The sequence below is a fragment of the Oratosquilla oratoria genome, chromosome 1, assembly GCF_046742065.1.
Source record: "Oratosquilla oratoria isolate Oo_2021 chromosome 1, ASM4674206v1, whole genome shotgun sequence".
Taxonomy (NCBI): Eukaryota; Metazoa; Arthropoda; class Malacostraca; order Stomatopoda; family Squillidae; genus Oratosquilla; species Oratosquilla oratoria.
This window is the reverse complement of record NC_134777.1, coordinates 107,670,511-107,690,510: the sequence shown is the minus strand read 5'-3', so window position 1 is coordinate 107,690,510 and position 20,000 is coordinate 107,670,511. Positions and strand designations below refer to the sequence as shown.

Below are 20,000 nucleotides of genomic sequence, written 5' to 3'. Positions count from 1 at the left end.
AGTGTTTTGGTATCTTTGTTTTAAGAGAGAATATTTCCTCCAAGTTTTTCTCCCTCTCCCCTCTCCCTTTTCCTTTCACTCCCTCTCTCCCTCCCCCTCCCTCCCTCTCCACCACTCTCCCTCTCCCCTCTCTCCTCCTCCTTTTTCCTTCCTGTCACGCCCACCTCCCCCTCCCCCTCCCCCTCGCCCGCCCCGTCGCCTACACTCTGAAGGACATGTGATCATAAACGCAAGCGGGCATGTTTCATGATTCGCATTCTTGTTTGAAGGGCTGTAGAGAAGGTAACGAACTCAATTAGGCTTTGTTTGTTTACATCAGGCTGAGTAAACATCGATTCTGGCTGTTTTGTGTAGATTAGAAGGCCGTTGCAGCTTTCGGGCCAATGTGTGTGCAAATGGAAATCGGCTGTCTATATCACTTCAATTGGATTAATGGCTAAGTACACATACGTATAGCGTTTGTGTGTGCGTGCGTGTGTGCTCGCGTGCATGTGCGCACGTGTGATTTGTTCGTTTTACATGATTAAATGTGGTTTGATTTTGTGCCAGTGTGGATATTATTTTTGTGTTTGCATTTTGTTTTTGCTTTTGTTTTCTGATTCACCGTGTGTTTTCGCACGCACTGTCACACAAACACACACACACAACATACACACACAACATACACACACACACAACATACACACACAAACACACATGCCCGCGCACCACTCCTGTGTACATGGGTTTGGTATAAAGTAACTTTTAAGGCTTCAATCAACTCGTCGTGTTTTGTCTAATTTTTTTTCCCTTCTTTGCAGGTGAGCGTTACATGATGGTACCAAGGACACGTGGTCTGGGTGCAACGCCAGGTAGTGAGTGACAAAAGCATGATCTCTTTCCTCCCTCCTTTCCCCCCCTCCTCTCCTATTCTTCCCTTCGTCTAACATAGTTCCTGTCACCCATCAACGATTTAAAATGTGATTGTGACTGTAGTTGTAGAGTATTTGATATATATTTTCTGCGCATTACTAACCATGCAATGATTATATATATATATGTATGTATATATATATATATATGTATATATATATATGTATGTATATATATATGTATGTATATATATGTATGTGTATATATATGTATGTATATATATATGTATATATATATATGTATGTATATATATATATATGTATATATGTATATATATATATAATGTATATGTATATATGTATATATATATATATGTATATATATATATAATATGTATATATATATATATATATATATATATATATATATATATATATTTCGTATGAAATATGCACCATTGGTGACTGCCCGGATGCATGTGCACATTTAATCCACAGGGTGGACGTGACACATTATTTCTTGTACAGCTGGCTTCACTTCAATGTGCAACAGTGACCGTCGTCTCGTGCAGAAGAGGAGGAGGCGTATTTCTAACCGTTGAACATTTACGACACTACTCGGTCTCTCTTGGATCGTAAAGCGCTCATTCACCTCGTAACTGTAGGACACGAATAAAGACTCGACCTACAACTCCATAGAAAATCTAAGTTACTGTAGTACTTATAAGTGGAGGAAACTGAACAAATCTCGCCCGTTACGTTTAGTCACTGCAACCATCGTGTTATCTTTTTACATGGGAAACATTTCGAGTAAATTCTGGAGGATTTTGTTAGGGCCGCTCGCTCCAGTGAAACGTTGAACATATGTGAAGCTATGTTCAGTGGGGTCGCTGTCCCTCTGACGTCGTTGTCGTCGTCGTCGTCGTCGTCGTCGTCGTGGTCGTGTAAGTGTTGAAGGAAAATTCGAATTGGAGGAAGAAGGCGGCGAGGGTGCCCCAGGCTTGCATAAAAGACGGACCCCTGCGCCACTGGGTCAGACCGACTGTCCACAGGCGTGGCGGCATTTACTTAGTTATCCAGAATAGACGCTTGAAAACAATAAGCCTCTGAAATATCAGAGTAGTGTCTCCGTATTGGATCGCGCTCAGTCAGCATACCAAGGCTGCTCGTCATGCGTTACCCCAACGGCCACTGGTAAGAGCCACCTCCTCGGCTCTCAAAACACATTGGGCACAGGTCACAGGTTTTGGCGTAGCTCTCTCCCCCCTCCTATTCCTCCTCTTCCTCCTTTTCCTTCTGCTTCTCCTCTTCCCCTTTCTCCTCCTCGTCTTTCTCCTCCCCCTCCCCCTCCTCTTTCTCCTTCGCCTCCTCCCTAATCTTCTTCCCTTCACTTCTTCGGATTTTTTGGGGGGAGGCTTCTTTGTGCCGTGTCACCAGGTCCTCGCCGTCGCTCGCTTGCAACACTGTGTCTCTCTCTTTTGTTCTTTTTCCCGGGATGCGTTTCACTGCTCCCTCGGGGGGATGGGGGGGCGGGGGGGTCGTGGCCTCTCGCAGAAGCACCACGCCACGCCTTTCGAGACCCGCGCCCTCAGAATTCTCTGGTTCCTCGTTAAGGGCTGGCTCGCAAGGCGACGAGAAGGAGGAGGAGGAGGAGAAGGAGGAAGGGGAAGGGTGGGTGGGAAGAGGCGATGTGGTTTTGGTGGAGCAGGAAGATGGCACTTGAGAATGTTCTCTGGATGCCACGATTCCTCTGATGACACTTCCTCAGCTGCTCATCTTGGTCCATCTGTATAGTGATTTTGTGACTCTCTCTCTCTCTCTCTCTCTCTCTCTCTCTCTCTCTCTCTCTCTCTCTCTCTGTCACCTCATCTGTCTCTGTCTCTCCATCTTTCTCTTTCTCTCTATCTCACTCTCTTCTCTCACACGCTCGTTCGATCACTCGCTCACTTAAGCACTCACTCACTCACACGCACGCACTCACAACGCGCGCACTCACAACGCACGCGCGCGCACGCAAACTGAGATTTATGCGGGCCCCTAATTCTGGTTTTGGAATTGCTACTCCTCAGCTAGTCAGAATATAATTTCTTCCAGCTTATCCCATAATTTTATGACACATTATTTTGGTAACATGTTTCTACTGTGGCAAGAGATGGGCGCAGAGTTAGGACTGTTTTTTTTTTCCTCCTGGCTGCCGTGAAATTCCAACAGTATTGCGAGAGGGGGGGGGTAGGGTTCCCTGGCTTGTGGCGACTAAACTCGCCTGCAGGAGGTGGCTGCAGAAATAAATGCACAAATTGTGAATGCCAAAGAAATGGTTGAACTACAGCTTTTGACCTGATTAGTTTTGTTTTCTTTTCTTTGATTCTCCCGTGAAATAAAGATATGCCGTGACTCACCTCCAGTACAAGGGGAAGAAAACCACTTGTACGGCATATACATTTCATATATTCAATATCTTTTTTTTCATATCGACTCGGTGTTTAGTCAGCAACTCAAATTTGGGTATCTAGGCACGCGCACACACACTCACGCACACTCACACACACACACAGCTCTTTTCCGGGAGGGAAATAGTTGTCGGTCACGAGTCCAACACGTGATCCAAAGACCAAGATGAATCACACACACACGCACACACACACACACACACACACACACACACACACACACACACACACACACACACACACACACACACACACACACACACCAGCACGTCGGTGCATAAAGTCCTTGTCCCTCCATTGACCATATTTTATATTCTTCATGCCTTACTCCACCACCGTCACCAACACGACAGCTGCCACCGGTACCACCACCACCACCACCGCCCACAGTACCACCATCACTCCGCCACTACTATCACCACGCTATCCGAGGCCCCTTGCCAGTTGAGTTCCCCGTCGAGGCCTCTCTCTCGGGGGCGCATGCGCACTATCCAAGGTTCTATGACGTCATGGCCACACCCGCTGAAAGATACAAAACTCAATTCTCATGGAATACCACTAAATGTCAACTTTCAGACTTCTGACATCATATTTTTACTTCGTATTCAGTTCTCGATATCGCAAACCAAAGGAGAATACTACTAATGGTTTGAAAACATATGTAATCAGGGTTTTAAGTGAATTAGAATGTGTGTGTGTGTGTGTGTGTGTGTGTGTGTGTGTGTGTGTGTGTGTGTGTGTGTGTTTGTGTGTGTGTGATATTCATATATAAGAAAGAGACTAACAAAGGGGCTTATGAGAAGTTGGAAATAAAACTGTCAGAAGCCTCTAGAAATAAAAGTAAACAATGGAAGGTGCCCAGAACGAGATTGACGAAGGAAAAGATGGAAATGGAAATATAGTATGGGAATTGGGAAATTGCGGTACAAAAGTAAGTGGTCGTGACGGGGAGGGGGGGGGGAGAATGGACGATATGTAAAGAGTGGAAATAAGAGATCGAGGACGGCGAGGAAAAGGAATGACAAGAAGGTGGGGAGCGATTGGAATTAAGGAATTTTAAAACCTTGAAATTTGTAGATCGAGCAAAGTGCCCGGACTGGACGAGATAGTGGTGGAATGCTGAAAATACAAAGTAAATGAAAACGTGAATGAATGTGAATGTATTTTTGTATTTTGGTAAGTTTCAGTTGTTATGTTCATTGCTTACTTGTCGATGTCCATGGGGAAGTTTCTGGATGTTCGGAGGAAAGCACATATCGCTGTAGATATCAATTAAGGTGAGGAAAAGAGAAGAGAGAGTAAGAATTGAGGCACTATGGTGAAATACAAAGTTACTGTGGTCTTGCATTGGACCATCAAGGCTGACCACTGTCGTGTAATATCGGGATTGTTATAAAGATACGAAGAATAGATAAGATAGAAATAAATGTAAGAATGTAGTAACAAAGGAGGGCAGGGGACATAAGGACTGGTGTGAAGATGAAATTGGAAAAAAATTAAAGATACGTAAGTAAATGTGTGGGAGAGATGTATAGAACAATGGGAAACATTGATGAAGGAGGTGAGTTGGGATATCTAGAGGACTCGGAAGTTAAGTGTAAGTTGCAAAAAGTCTAAAACTTGATTATGGTAATGATGAAACCTAGAGGTAGATGGAGGTAGAAGCGCTGGTGCTGGAAAGAAAAAGTGGCTGAGGGGATGATGATGGTAAAGAGGAGGAGGAGGAAGAGGAGGGGGGTGGCGACAGCGAGACGAAGAACGGGTCGCAGCTCGAATAATTTTTAGTTAAAGTTTAAGTGGAAGTGGTTTTTAGGCATTTTGTTTAAATTTACATTATGAGATGCAAAGAAGTGGTCCCAGGCCCGTCCTTCCGTTTGGATAAAAGGACTGACTGGCAAATTCACCTCTTTGCCTCTGGTGGTGACAGCCATGTCTCAGATGGAGGAACAGAGAGAGAGAGAGAGAGAGAGAGCAAAACCTAATTTCGTCATTTCACGTGTTTACTGCACGCACGATGTACTCTTTTTTCACAGGATTTAAAGGGACAAACTTCGTTGATTTAAAGGAAGCACATATTGCTACTGTAGACGCGATGGAAAGTTATTCAGTGGAATATTGGTGGGGAGCTGTATTTAGCATCACAAAGTGTGTCCGGGTGTCGGAGAGGGCGGGGGACGAGGCACGAGAAGTGGAAAACGTAACGGAATTCTTGATGTGCTTGTGTAAATCATTTTTCATTTGCTGTCTGTAAGTGTCGGTTCACCATTCAATACAGGGGTAGATTAATTTAGTCAATAATGGAAGAGTCGAATGACAATGCGAAACTAGTTTTTGATAGATTTTTACTCTTTTTGGGACACCTAAATTTTCACGAAAAAAACAGGATATACACCCAAGTTTTTTCCTAACTAACGTTTTCTGCGACTTCTGAGCGGCATTATTTTGGTTTATTTTGGGTTGCCCCTCGGGGATACCTTTCTTTTCCATTTTTTTGATAATAGGGTTCAGTTAATCGACCGTCTAGCTCTTTAGACCTGTCGCTTGTCCTTAGAATATTTTTCACTTCTCTTTTTGGAAAAGGGAGACCGGAAGTATTGCTGCTGCCAAGGCTTTCATTTCCAATTTCTCTACACCTTCCCTCGCTTCGCCATCGTGATCGATGGGTTTATTTAGTATAAATCTTTCATATTTCCCCCGATGAAGTACAGGCATTACAGAGGCCTTTGTATACATCTTGTGTGGGATGTAACTGGCTCTCTTTAATGCGCTCGCGTGCACCTGTAGAAAACCTGGTGCTACAGAGAACGCGGTCCTCCCCCCACCCTCCCCCACCCCACCATATAGCTGTCGCTGACAAGGGCGGTGTAGAAAGGAGCTGTCCTGATTGGCTGCAAGTTGGTGAGATCGATGGACCAATACATCGAAGAATGAAGCATCTTATCATTTGACAAACTCTTCCAATTGGGTCGCCTGCTGGCGACATGACGTCATCGCATCAGTTCCCCTCCCCAACCCCTCCTCCTTGGTCTGTCAATAGCTTCGTTTTATTTGTCGTCATCGTTCTTTTTTCCTTGTTTTTCTTACCCACGTCTTCGTCCATGAATTCTTGTTTTTTTTTCTTGCCCGCGTCGTCGTTCTCGTTTTCTTTTCAAGTCTTCATAGACATCTTCTTGTTTTTCTTGCTCACGTCGTCATCGTTTTCTTGTTTACTTTCCCGTCTTCGTCGATTTTTTCCACATCTTTGTCTTCGACTTTGTCGAGGTCGCGACTTGATCAGCTCTGTATTTCCAGATGTATTTATAAAGTAAAATTTTGTTGTGCGACGTTTGGTTTCTTAGAAAAGAGGTCAACATATTGCCTGTGTGGATGTGTAGCGGTGGGGAGGGGTTATGTAGTGGTGACGTTGTAGTTTGGTTAGCACCCCTGCCTGGCACGTCGTTCGCCGTCGACACGGGACCAAAGGATACCCTCTACTACCACCCTCCATGTTTATGTCTGGTGGGCGCTAAATGTCGACTCCGCCCAAAGCTTCTGTCGTCATGTCTTTGATGTGTTCGTTAACGGCGACGCCTTCGTCGTTGTTATTTTCTTCGTATTACTTCCTCTTGCTGGCCCCTTTTTTTTTTCTCTGGTCGCTTCTCCTCGCTGTCTTCGTCCTGGCCGTCGCCCTTGCCCTCCTCCTCCTGCTACTGCTGCTGCACTTTCTTCTCTCTCCTCTTTCTGCTGTCGTCCCATGTCCACCCTCTTCTTCAGTCTTTCGTTCTCAACTCCGTCTTACCTTATTTTTGCCCGCCCTTCCACTTTCATAGCTTTCTTGTCACCTTCGTCGTCGTCGTCTCCTTCCAAGTCTTGTCCCTTGTCTGTCTCTGTCCGCGTCCTCTGCCTCGTTTCTTGATTCGTGTTCGTCTCCCTCTTCTCCTTCCTCACCTTCCAAGTCTCCTACATTCTCACCCTCGTCCTCTTCCGCATCTCCCCCTCGTTCTCTTCCTCGCCCCCCCCGCCTCTTCTCTCGACTTCCTCCTTCGTCGTTCACCTCCAGTTCCTGCTTCTTGATCCTGAGTCGCTCCTGCCTGCCCCCCTTCCTTCCTTCCTTTCTCGCGCCATTGCCATTCCGACCGCGTCGTCGCACTCCTCCTCCTCCTCGAAAGGAATTCAGCAGCACCAGTTAGCCTGTCCCTCCCCCTCTTTCGATCAAGGGCCCGTCCGCCGCCACTCAGTACTTTTCGCCGCCTCCACTCTTTACGAGTCTTTAGTCTTCAAGACCCGGAAAATGGAAGGCACTCTGGACCACCAATACCACCAGGGGAGACAACACCAGCACTAACGCCATTACTTGCACCAGTATCAACACCAGCACCACCGTCATCAACATCACCATCATCACATCCACTACCACCATCATAAATGCTACAGACACCGTCACTAACATCAACATCATCACTACTTCTGCCACCATCGTCATTGTCGCTGCCACCACCACCATCACCACTTTCATCACCACCACCATTACTACCACCCCCACCACCATCATCATCACCACCATCATCGTCACCACCATCGTCACCGCCAACGTCAGAGCCACACAAGCAGCAGAGGTTTTTCAGTGATTGGGGTCCTTTGAGGAGTGGAAGTCACTCCCAGTTGAATGAAATCCTTTGTCGCAGGGCTGCTTGCAATGAAATAGCCAGCCGTCAGCCACAAAAGAAAAAAGGAAAGTGTCTTCCGATGCCGATGTGGATAAAGGTTGTTGGGTTTATAACGTACAATCGCTCTCAAAAGTCTTGCCGTTGATTTGGAATTCAAATATGCTAATACATCTTCCAGTTGTAGTTGTATTGATGGAATATTATCTAAAGATTTTTTATTGTAAAATAATATAAATATATGTTGCATGTTAAGCAAGGGGATTTTTTTCACCGTTCAATTCAGGAGCGGGGACAGAAGTATTGAGTGACTACAATGAATGATTATTGATTTAGGCAATATGAACGAACAAATATGCAGTGATGAACGAAACATTGTTGAATCGAGGGGCTTGGAATGGCGGACGAAAGTTTCGACTAAATTGTCATTTCCCTCCGATAAAGAAAGAAATTTCGATAGATATTAGACGCACACACCTGCACACGCACGTGCGCGCGCACACACACACAAGGGTGGGTTGGAGCTCCCTGCAGCTGAATAAAACTGAAAACTGAATGAGATTACCGGAAGAGGAGTCACGAAGAAGTGATAAGGACGATCCTCTTCTAGATCCTCTTTCCTCGTTTGTTTTTGTTCGTTTCTTTGTTGTTTTCCTTCTTTTATTTCTCTGTCGTAGCTTTTATGCCCCCCTCCTTATTGTGTGCACCAGCTGCTGAAATCTAAGAATACTTATTCTCCTCCTGCATTTCCTGTTGTATAGTGATAACCAGAATAAACGAATGTTGCCGTTTAAACTTCAGATGTCGTAAAGAAACGGCACTTTTGTTCTAGTCTACATGGACATGGAAGGATGGCACAGCTTACCTTCCCGAAATGTGAAGGGGAGGACCTCCGCCATTGTTCTGGAGGAGCGATTTTCGTTGACCAAAGTGGACGAGAGTTCCCGAGTCCATTTGGTAATACTTCAAAGTAGCGAAAATGGTTTGACGGATCTTGGTTAAAATTTACATTGGCATCTAGGATGCCGAGCCTAGGAAATGATTAGAAACTTGAAATAATCCTTTTAACAGTATGAATAGATTTAGAAAGCCCTAGCCATTACGACAAACTTGGCCACGTGCGACGTTGCCAGACGTACAGCTGGTCCTCTTCGTGGAATTCCCAGAGGCGGATGGGCTAGCTTTAATAACTAGAAAGAAGCCCTGGTTTGGCCTTCGTAAGAACCCCAGATATTCTTGGGAAACTTTCATTAGTTTGCGAGTCTCTGTTCAATCTCTCCATACCAGAAGGTCAAAATGTCAGAAGGAACGTCGAGATGCGAAGGAGGTCGTTCAGTCAGCCATGAGAGGGTTTCAGTGTCGCCCTACGTCACCCGCTGAAGGGGTCACGTGCAGCCGAATGAAACCGGGTGAGCCTGCTGCTAATAGCTACAATGAAAAGTTTCACTCGTATGGGGAGGGTAAGCTCGACTCGTACGTAAGGAATTACTAATGTCTGCGTATATGTGTATATCATATATGTGCCTGTATGTGTATATGTGTATATATCTGTACATATATATATATATATACATATATATATATATATATATATATATATATATATATATATATATATATATATATATGTGTATATATTTATATATATATGTGTATATATATATAATATATATGTGTATATATATATATAATATATATATATGTGTATATATATAATATATATATATATATATGTATATGTATATATGTGTATATATATATATATATATATGTGTATATATATATATATATAATTGTATATAAATATGTATATATGTGTTATATATATATATATATATATATATATATATATATACAGTGTATGTATATCATATGTATATGTATCATATATATATATATATATATATATGTATATATATCATATATATATATATTTATATATATATATATATCATATATATCGTATATATATATCTATATATATATAAATATAGTATATATATATATATGTATATTACACACACACACACACACACACACACACACACACACACACACATATATACATATATATATATATATATATGTATATATATATATATATATAATATGCCGTTTTCACCCATAAGCAGCTGTAGGGTCTGGTAGGTCGCTTTGTTGTTGTCACCTTCTAGCAAGCGATATCGTAAAGTGTGCCCCTGTACACTTGCCACTCACTCTCTTCCGCTATTGGGTGATGAATTTCCGTTACGTTAGAACGCTGGTTATCGAGATATTGACTGACACTTTGTTACTCGGTATTGCCTCGTTTGGTAGCGCCAGTCTCTTCCCCCCCCTCCCCCCCGGAAGTGGAAATGTGTCTTATTAATCATAAATGGTGACCTTTTGTACTCGGCGCTTTCCCTCGAGACTCTGTCTTCATTCGTAGATGACAGGAATAATCTTTATATATTTTTTCTGACTGCCGACAGATCTTTTAATTTAGAGTTGAAAGACTGAAATATTCTCAAATAATTCGTTAAAAAAAATGGTGTGTTTCCTAGCTACCGCAAGAAGATTTTATTGAAGAGATTTTTCTATTTAACGTAAATATTCATTTTAACTCCTAATAGCAGTACTTGTGTATTGTGTGTATGTGTGTGTGTGTGCGTGTGTGCGCGCACGGGCGCGTTTGTGTGAATTGCACCGAGTTGTAATATGCGGGGTTGGAACAATGTTCTTAGGGACCCGTCTCTTTTTCTACCTTTATCAAACTTTGACGTAAAAACGATAAATGTCGAGCGATTATTTAGGTCACTGCTCTTACACACACACACACACACACACACACACACACACACACACACACACACACACACACACACACACAGAGATATATGTATATATGTATATATATATATATATATATATATATATATATATATATATATATTATATAGAGACACTCTTAACTTTCATGTGGTCACCACACAACTTCTTGCATATGCCGGTCTAAGGCGAATCAATCTTTCAATTACATTTTAATCTTGGCCCTCATCCATGTAATGAAATGGCACTCCTTTGTTCATAAAAAAAATATATATCTCCCGTTATTCTCTTCAAGTAATCTCCTGTTTTATCAAAATAATTCCAATATTTCTAATTAATTTATTCCCTTTAACTTTATTTCTCCCTGTTAGTTCACCACTACCTCATCTTCTGTCACCAGTTCGGCCATATGTCTTTCTTTTTATAGCTTCTACCAGTTTTCTTGTTTTCTCTCTTCCACCGTTGTATCCCTACTCACTCACCGTTAAGTTTGTCTGTACTTGCAATTTTCATGTCTTGTTCATTATGTTGTTCACAGTGTTTTTGTGATTTCGCTTTATTGTCATTGGCCTTGCAACTCCTTGCCCCTATTTGCTTAACTTAGAGACTTGTTTCTTTACGTATTCCTTCAGCATTGCCTGTTATTGCTTGCACAATTCTTTTTGCTCTCAGACCTTTTTTATAATTTTCTTGCTGGGAATCGTTCTTGACGTCCTAGCAGAGTAATGTATGTTTGTCTGCTGGATCTCTAATCGGCGTATCTCTTTTTATGTACCATATCACCTGCACATATTTCCTCTTTTCTTTTTTCTCTTTCTGTATCTTTAAAGACCCTCTCTTCCCTTATTTGATCTGTTCTTTCTCTCTCTCTCTCTCTCTCTCTCTCTCTCTCTCTCTCTCTCTCTCTCTCTCTCTCTCTCTCTCTCTCTCTCTCTCTCTCTCCCTCCCTCTCTCTTCCTCTCTCTCCCTCTCCGTCCCTCCCTCCCTCCCCTTGAACATATCCTTGCCTGGTTTTACACTGTCCTCCAAATTAAATTTCTTCATTTAGCTTGTAATCATCTTTCAACTTCTCAAAATCTCTCTTGTGGGTTTCTTTTGGAAATGTGTGTGTGCGTGCGTGCATGCGTGCGTGCGTGCGTGCATGCATGCATGCATGCATATGTGCTTATGTCTACTTTATTTATACAGTACATACGTAAAGGTGTTTTATATGGACTAGTTTTCCAGTGTTTCCCCCTTGTGGAAATGTGCTGCTGTCGTGCGTCAGTGTGCACGTGGGCACATAATTATTATATATGGTGGTACACATTGTATGATTGTGACTGTGTGCGTGTACTGGCTTGATACATCGCGTGATGTTTGACATGTGTTTAAATTTAGTGTCTTGACAGTGACAACAATACCTGTATTGAGTAAACACGTGATTATATAAATCAATCTATTTTGGTATATCTAAGCACTCGTGTAGGTATGGACGGACCATAGTTCCCGAAGCAATGTTAATTAACGTCGTCTTTCTTTGAAGGATACTACTGCTGGACCTCGTTGTCAGTAACGTTAGTAGGTATGACGAGGTGCTTCCAAGCAGGCCCGAGACGCCTTGTTGTTGTATCTACGCTGACTTGTCTAATGAACCTTTGGTACGCATACCTATTTGTGTATAAGCATGCAAGTGTAAAAAGAAATGGCCAACACAGTTAACTTCCCAAGAGTTTTACGTTATTGTTGTGAACGTTGAGAAAATGGAAACAAATTCGGTCAAAGCTTCGTGAAGCCAATGCCGTCTCACGGTCCCCCTGGGCATGTATACGTAGCCGAACTCCGCGGCAGTGACGCTTTTTGGATTTTGACCTTGGAAATCCAGCAGAGCGGGATTAAAATGGGTTTGTGGCAGCAGAGGCCCTGTTATAACGGAAACCAGGACCCTTGAGCTGAACGAAGTAGTCTGGTATTAGCACACAACCCCCGAAAAGAAAGAAAAAAAAAAACATCGTAGTAGAGGAATTCTTTTCGCTCCAGAATGAGTGCGGCAACCAAGAAGGTGAACATGAATTTAGATAGAATAAATTCCATGAAGTTCTTCACTCTATGCGTTACAGTGATGTCACCTCATGTGGATACAATCGTCGGGCTCGAGCCGCAATAACATTTACAAAGGTCGCCCTGCCCAAGGTTACTCTGTATTTATTAAGTTGTTGTGGGATATGTTTAAAGTAAACGTCGTCAGTTGACCTTGTATGATGCAGCATTAGGTCAAGGAAAGTCATTAGGCAAGGCCAGTGAATGTCACTGGGGAGGAGTGAGGATGCTATGTTGCAAAAGGGGAATGGCAAAAAGAACGTGTGAAGGAAGTTCTTAGGGGTTCGGTAGGAAAGGACTTGGGTGATGAGGCAGAAGAGGTCAATCAGAAAGGTATACGGTGGGGTCACTCGGGGCCGGTCACGTTGAAGGTCGCCGGGAAGGACGGTCGGGAAGAGCAGCACGGAGGGACAGTGGCGGCAGAAGGCCCAGTTTTCAGTTTTGAAGGAGCAAGTTTAGTGATGTGTTGTAAACAGCGCCAGCTGAGCACGACATTGTGTTTATTGATTCAGTGCCACTGCTGGCCCCCCTCCTATCCTCACCGTCCCCCTTCTTGCCCCCCTCGTCCCCTCAACCCTCTTCCCCCATCATCACCGCCTCCCCCCCTCTCCACTCCCCTTCTCCCTCGCCCGCACCCCACTCCTCCCCTCCCATCACGCTCTTCACCCCCCTCACCCCGCAGTCGTTCTTAGCCACTCGTCCTGCCCCAGTTTGCTATTCTGCCAGGCAGCCCGGCAGCCAGGCACCTTCGCTATTTCATAATATCTTTCCCACCACAAGTCCTCTTTTCGCTTCTTGTCCAATCATTTTCCTCAGCTGCCAACCTCAATATCCTTTTCCTCCATTTCCGCCTTCTCCCACACAGCCACCCCCTCCTCCTCCTACTCCTCTTCCTCCTCCTCCTCCTCCTCCTCCTCCTCCTCCTCCACCAGCACCACCTCCTAACACCTCTTCCTCAACCTCCTCCTCCACCACCTCCTCCTCCACCACCACCTCCTCCTCCCTCCTCTTCCTCCTCCTCCTCTTCCTCCTCCTCCTCCTTTTCACCCATCAGCTCCCCTCCCTCTCTCCCTCCATTCTTATACTTGACGTAACTTCTTGACGTACTTTGGTGTTTTTTTCTGGGTTGCCCCCCCCCTCTTCTCCACTCCTCCTCCTCCTCCTCTCTTCCCACCTCTTTACCATCTCTTTCATTCTCATCCGCCTCCTCTTCATTCTCCTCCTCCTCCTCTTCCCACCTCTTTACCCTCTTTCACCCTTCTCCGCTTCCTCTTCATTCTCCTCCTCCTTCTCCCTCCTACTCTCATCCTTCTCCTCCTCCTCCTCTTCCTCTTCCTTCTTCCTCCTTCCTCCACATATTCTCTGTTATCCTTTCTCCATCCTCCTCTCCATCCTCCCCCTCCTTCTACTCCTCCGCCTCCCTTCAACCTTCCACATTCTTCTCTTCCTCTCCTCTTCCCCCGTGACCCTCACATTTTCTTCCTCATCCTTTTCTTTCACCTTCCCCTTTCCTTTCCCCTTCCCCTTCTCTGCTCTCCTCTCCCGTGTCCTTCCCGTCCTTTCCCTTTCCCCTTCCCCTCCTTTCCCCTTCCCCTTCCCCTCCTTTCCCCTTCCCCTCCTTTCCCCTTCCCCTCCTTTCCCCATTGACCTCCTCCCTCTTCCCCCCCGTCCTCACCCTTGTCTTCAACTATTTCCGCCTATTCCTCCTCCTTCCTCCCCCGTGAGACACCCCCACCCCACCCCACCCCGCCCCCCTGGTTCGCCGCCGCCGCCGCCGTGGCATATTCCCCTCTGCTTCTTCTGCCCTCGGCGGCGACTCGCCCTTCTTCAACACGGCTGGCTTGCTTAGGCCTCGCACCAGAAATCACCTTCTTCCTTCCCCTCCCCTCCGCTCCCCCCATTCTAATACTTCGCCTTCCCCTTCTCCTTCGCCCACTGCTTCCCTTCCCCCCTTCCCCCTTCCTCTCCCCCTACTCCTACTCCTTCTCCCCGTCCCCTTCCTCGTCCCTTTCCACCTCTCCCTCCCCGTCCCCTACCCCTTCTCCCCTCCCCTTCCCCCTCCCCCCCTCTTCCCCGTCCTCCTCCCTCCCCTGTTTCCTCTTTCATTCCTGGTATGTCGCCATCAGCCTTACGAATATTATTACCTCCTCGGCCTCACCTACAGTCGTCGTCTTCTATATTTATGACACTTGACCTTATCTTCTTCACATTACTGCACACCGTCTCTTTCACCTCCACTCTATGTACACATGTGCGCCACACCACAGGCTGGTTAGGGTGTGCCACACATTATATATTTTTATCCCCCCGGGGGGGGGCAGGGCGTCAAATTCCTTGCTTCATGACGTGCAAGCGCATGCGTACACATACATACACGGGCGCGCGCGCACACACGCACACGCACACACACACACACACACACACACACACACACACACACACACACACACACACACACACACACACACACACACTCGATTTCAGTACCGTTTCATCTATACGTTAAAATTTATCTACAGCTAATCTATATTATATAAGTTTTGCAAATACATCTGTTGAGGTAGCATTGCACCTCTCCTGGTTGTCATTCCGTTTCGATTGATGGTGTTTACATCACCTTCCTCCTCCTCTTCTTCAAACTAAACAATCGTCCGACAGCAGGCTTGTATGTCCGCGCAAGACTGCGCCAATTTGTTCTCCTCTAAATAGGAGTGTCTGCCGCCGGACTGAATGGAATGTAAAAGGTCCGTATTGCAGTGAGAGGCAGCCATTCCGTGGCTCCGTTTGTGTCTGGGTGGGGGTTAAGAATAGTTTGCGATAACCACGGCATCTATAGTGTTTCAGTCTTTTCAAAAGGTTGTGGTCATGATAATATACAAAGTATGTGTGTGTATGCTGTAGCTCGCACCTTCGACGTCAGGACGTTGCCTCTCCTCAGCTGAATAAAAACCTTTCGGTCACCAGAATAGAATGAAAGGGGGTAGAGCCGGGAAGCAGCCAGAATGTATCTCATGAAGCGGATGTAGGTGAAAGGTAACCAGAATATAATATGTAAACACGACATCATCCAACGCGGACAGGTTTGTCGAAATGGATTCAAACCCAAACCCCTCCAACTGATGGTGGCGGCCGGGGGAGGGGAGGGGGGTGGCGTCATGTAAATGAGTGGCGACAGATTGAACGAAATTTATGTAGTGGCTAGGCCTATACAACACTACTTCTGTATTAGATGGCGAATTGGGGTTCTAAGACATTCGAAAGAATCTGAGAGAGAGACAGACAGGCATATAGATAGATAGATCGCACAGCAAGGTCAGTTTGACCAATTAAAACAAAGAAGATCCTTTCCCAGGTTTGATTATTTTTATAAGCAGAAGTCAAGCACAAATCGGCACCCGCGTTAATGGCCATAGTTAAAAAAACTAACATGCTTTGTTCACTAGACGGGTTTTGTAGTATCGTTAGGCCTTTGTAAGCTGTCACTGTCAAGAGCCACCCTTTTTTAAACGCGCATATGGAGGGTTTGGGACTAGTTTATACGTTTTTGGTTTTAATGAAAAGAATGACTATATAAAATTCTCTCAAGAATTATCGGCATTCAGACATTTGCCTCCCGAACACCGTGAGCACTCTGGCCATTTCTGTCGGAGAGCGTTGTTTCCCGAGGCTGAGAACAAATTTGCTTGGAGGAGTAAACGGTCGAGAATCGCAGCGAAGGGATCGGTCCAGACAGGATCGAAGTGTGTTTGAACCACTTCGCTGTGGGGGGGAGGTTAGTTTTGCCGGATAAAAGCGCCTGGGAACAGCTGGAATAAATGTTTAAGGTTGTATAAATTGTGAAAGGATTTGAGTCGTGCTTGCGAAAGCACGTTTGAACAGTTGCCAACTTCGGGTGCTGTTGGCTACTGCATTGTTTTTGCCACAGCTTGGTTGTATTAGGATATGAACTCGGCTGAATAATGATAATCACGTTGCCTACAGTGGGGAAAAGCATGTCGCGTTTTCCTTTCGTTCATTCCGACATGACTAACAAGGTTTGCTTCATGTAATTTGCGTTTTTGTTCTCTAATGTCGATTTCGCCAAGATGGCAACTACTTTTTAGATTAAAATGAAGTCATATGTCATTTTACTGGCAAGAAGCATCTTTTAATGGGAAGACAGAATAGGCCGAAAAGTATATTACAACTTGAATTAACTCTATATTATTAAATAAAAGATGGAGGACACCACCTTAGTGTATTGCTGTTCTGCAGTTACGTCCTTTCACTGTATCTGCATCGTGTGGAGACCGCCATCAGGTTCGTACTGACCTGGTCAGTCTTGCACAAATGTTGCACCTCTGTATCTCTCCCAGTTCCCCGCCGTCTTGCAACACCACATTGGGCAAGAACCGAACATTTTCGTGACGGCCATTTTGTGAAAGACAAGATGGCTGGTCTTAAAGTGGACGATCTTGAGTTTGAAGTCAACTCTTGTGTCTCGGGTTCCTCACGCCGCGCCTCTGCACTTGAAACACTAATTAATGCACTTACACACCAGCTGGTATTTTAAATGAGCAAAGACTTGCTGTTGTAACCATTATCATTTGCCTTGTGTGTTATACGACTGCATGATTACTGCAGTGGAAATCAAAGTTAGAGGAGATCGACAGTCATCTTTGGGTTATATTTTTAACATGTCCGGTAAGTCTCCGGAGCTGAATAGAATTGTCTGGCGTTAGCTGGACTGCATAAGGCGTGACACCATGAACGAACGAAAGGCCATGGGGACAGCGAAGAATCAAACGGGCAATAAAAACTGAATGTTTTTGTTTTTTGCAGGGAAGCATTGCAGCGTCTCTCGTTGATTGGCTATGATTGTTTTCAGGTTCGGAGAACCGTTGCGGTCCAATTCAAAGCTTTCATAGTTCGCTGGACTTTATGCTGATTTCGCGTGCGCCCTCCAGCTCTGCACATGATTTGGTGAGTTTGAAGCTAATTGTTTGGGTCCTTCAGCCCGAGGGCGCGCGCACCCGAGACGAATACAATTATTTGGCGTCAGTTGAAGGCCAGCTGCCAGGACAATGAAAGGGTGGGGCAGGACCGTGGATAGTGTACGTATGATTCACCCTGGTGTTAGATCACGTGTTGGACTCGTGATTGACAGCTATTGCACTCGGATGAGAGCGTAGAGCCCATTATATATATATATATATATATATATATATATATATATATAAATATATATATATATATATATATATATATTGTGTGTGTGTGTGTGTAAGATGACATTGCCCTTAGATCGGGCCATATATGATCTTTAAGCTCTCATTTGGGAGATAACATGTCGATCACGAGTTCAACACGTGATCCAAGACCGTGCTGAATCACACACACACACACACACACACACACACACACACACACACACACACACAGAGAGAGAGAGAGAGAGAGAGAGAGAGAGAGAGAGAGAGAGAGAGAGAGAGACCAAGAACCCGAGGTTGAGAACCATCGCCCAAGGAAGTGAGGTAAGAGATGGGTGGAGAGGGACGGGACGGGACGGGTCCACCACCAAGGATTGTATCATCGTCATCATCATCAGCACCACCAGTTCCTACTGGTCTACCCAAGAGTCGTCCCTTGTGGTTCCCAGTGAATGGGTACATAGAACTAATTGATCTTTGTCTTCCCTCCGTCTCGGTTTTCCGGTTCATTGGGACCATTCACCGTCGGTCGGGGAACAACGGGGCGCGCGCTTCTCACTGTCAGGAACGGGACGGACTTTCACTATCATCATCGGGAAGAGGGCTCATCTTACCCGTCGGGAACGTGGCTGAATGGTCCTTGGGAGTGCGGATACGGATCGTCGTGGTCAGAATGAAATTCTTAGCTTTTTTCAAGGCGGGGGGGGGGGGAGGGAGGCGGTGTTTATGGATACCTCTTTTGAGAGTGCGTCGCCTCACGGCCTTTTTCGAAAAGATCACCACCACGGAGACATCCAGAATATTATAGTGTAGCGCAAATCTGCCAAGGGTTTCATTTTATTCCAAAGCTGCCACCAATTATGGATGTCTCGGTGGTGGTCAAAATCCATGAAAGGGTATAAAATGAAGCCCTTGATAGATTTGCGCTACACCATATTAATCATATGTCCTGCACCTTTGGGATTCAAGATGCAGCTATCTTGGTCATCACCAGTGCGTGGGTGACGGTTCGCTCTCGCTAGTTTACTGCCTCGAGGGCCTTCGCTACTTCTCTGTGCAGCTCAAGTCAAAACTGTTGACCTAGCATTTTTGTACATAGTTGACAGCAGTTATATTTGATTCTTAATAACACAACACCATGTGTTTTTATAGTGTGGTTGTGTTGGGTGGTCAACCACGTACACCTATTTCCATTGGAATATAATTGGTTGGTTTGCAGTTGGCGACATGAGGCATCTAGCCTGATCGTCATTCTGTCACGAAAGTTGCGCGCGAGAGAAACTCCTCCCCCCCCAATGGTGCAAGTGCACGTGATGATGTGACCATCCTTGGGCATGGATACAATGCACTACTCCAGGAGATGCGTAGCTGCGGCCGAAGCCGTCACCTTTGGACTGTTGGGGTAGGTCATGCTAGGAGTCGGAGAGGAGTGCGGGGTTCGAACCCACAACTAGGCGAATGCGAGACCAGCACGTTTTCGATGACGCCACCCAACGCACCTGAAAGACGTTGAAAAATATTTATTCGTACAGATGCATTGATTTGTGGAATAAATTGAAAGAAGATAGTCCAGTCAGAATAAATAAGCGATATTTGATACTAAGTTTGACCGATGAAGACACAGAAAAGGACCAACGGGCGCAGCTCCTGTGCCGCCGTGTATTCCGGACCCAAAGCCGAAATCTGTTCCATCCTAGACAGCGCTGGGTCATGTCTTGTCGAGGAGAGACATGTGCACATATTAAGGCCTCGGGATAACGCGAGCTGCTCATTCACAGCGAAACCGTGGACTGACTTCGGGGGGGGGGGGGCAGGAAGGCGCTGCCAGGGCACGACCCCGGGACCCTGCCGCGCAAAGCCAGCCATCTGCCCCCCCCCCTTACACACTCAATATATACACGCTCGCGTGCACTTGTGGATATGCATCTTTGGTGGCCCCATAGTATAGAAATGTGTGTGTGTATGTTTATATATCAATGA

General features: G+C 45.2%; 1 protein-coding gene across 4 annotated transcripts in view; it reads left to right on the top strand.

Annotated features, from left to right (window-relative positions):
* Positions 1 to 17,736: 17,736 nt before the first annotated feature.
* LOC143024761 (uncharacterized) overlaps positions 17,737 to 20,000 on the top strand; it is a 271,674-nt gene continuing 269,410 nt past the window's right edge. For all 4 annotated transcript variants that reach the window (XR_012966299.1, XM_076183888.1, XM_076183902.1 and 1 more), the window contains exon 1: positions 17,737 to 17,793. Coding sequence is in view for 3 of the 4 variants with exons in the window: in XM_076183888.1 (XP_076040003.1) it covers positions 17,752 to 17,793 (42 nt within the window). In the remaining variant the exon portion in view is untranslated. The remainder of the gene's footprint in view (positions 17,794 to 20,000) is intronic.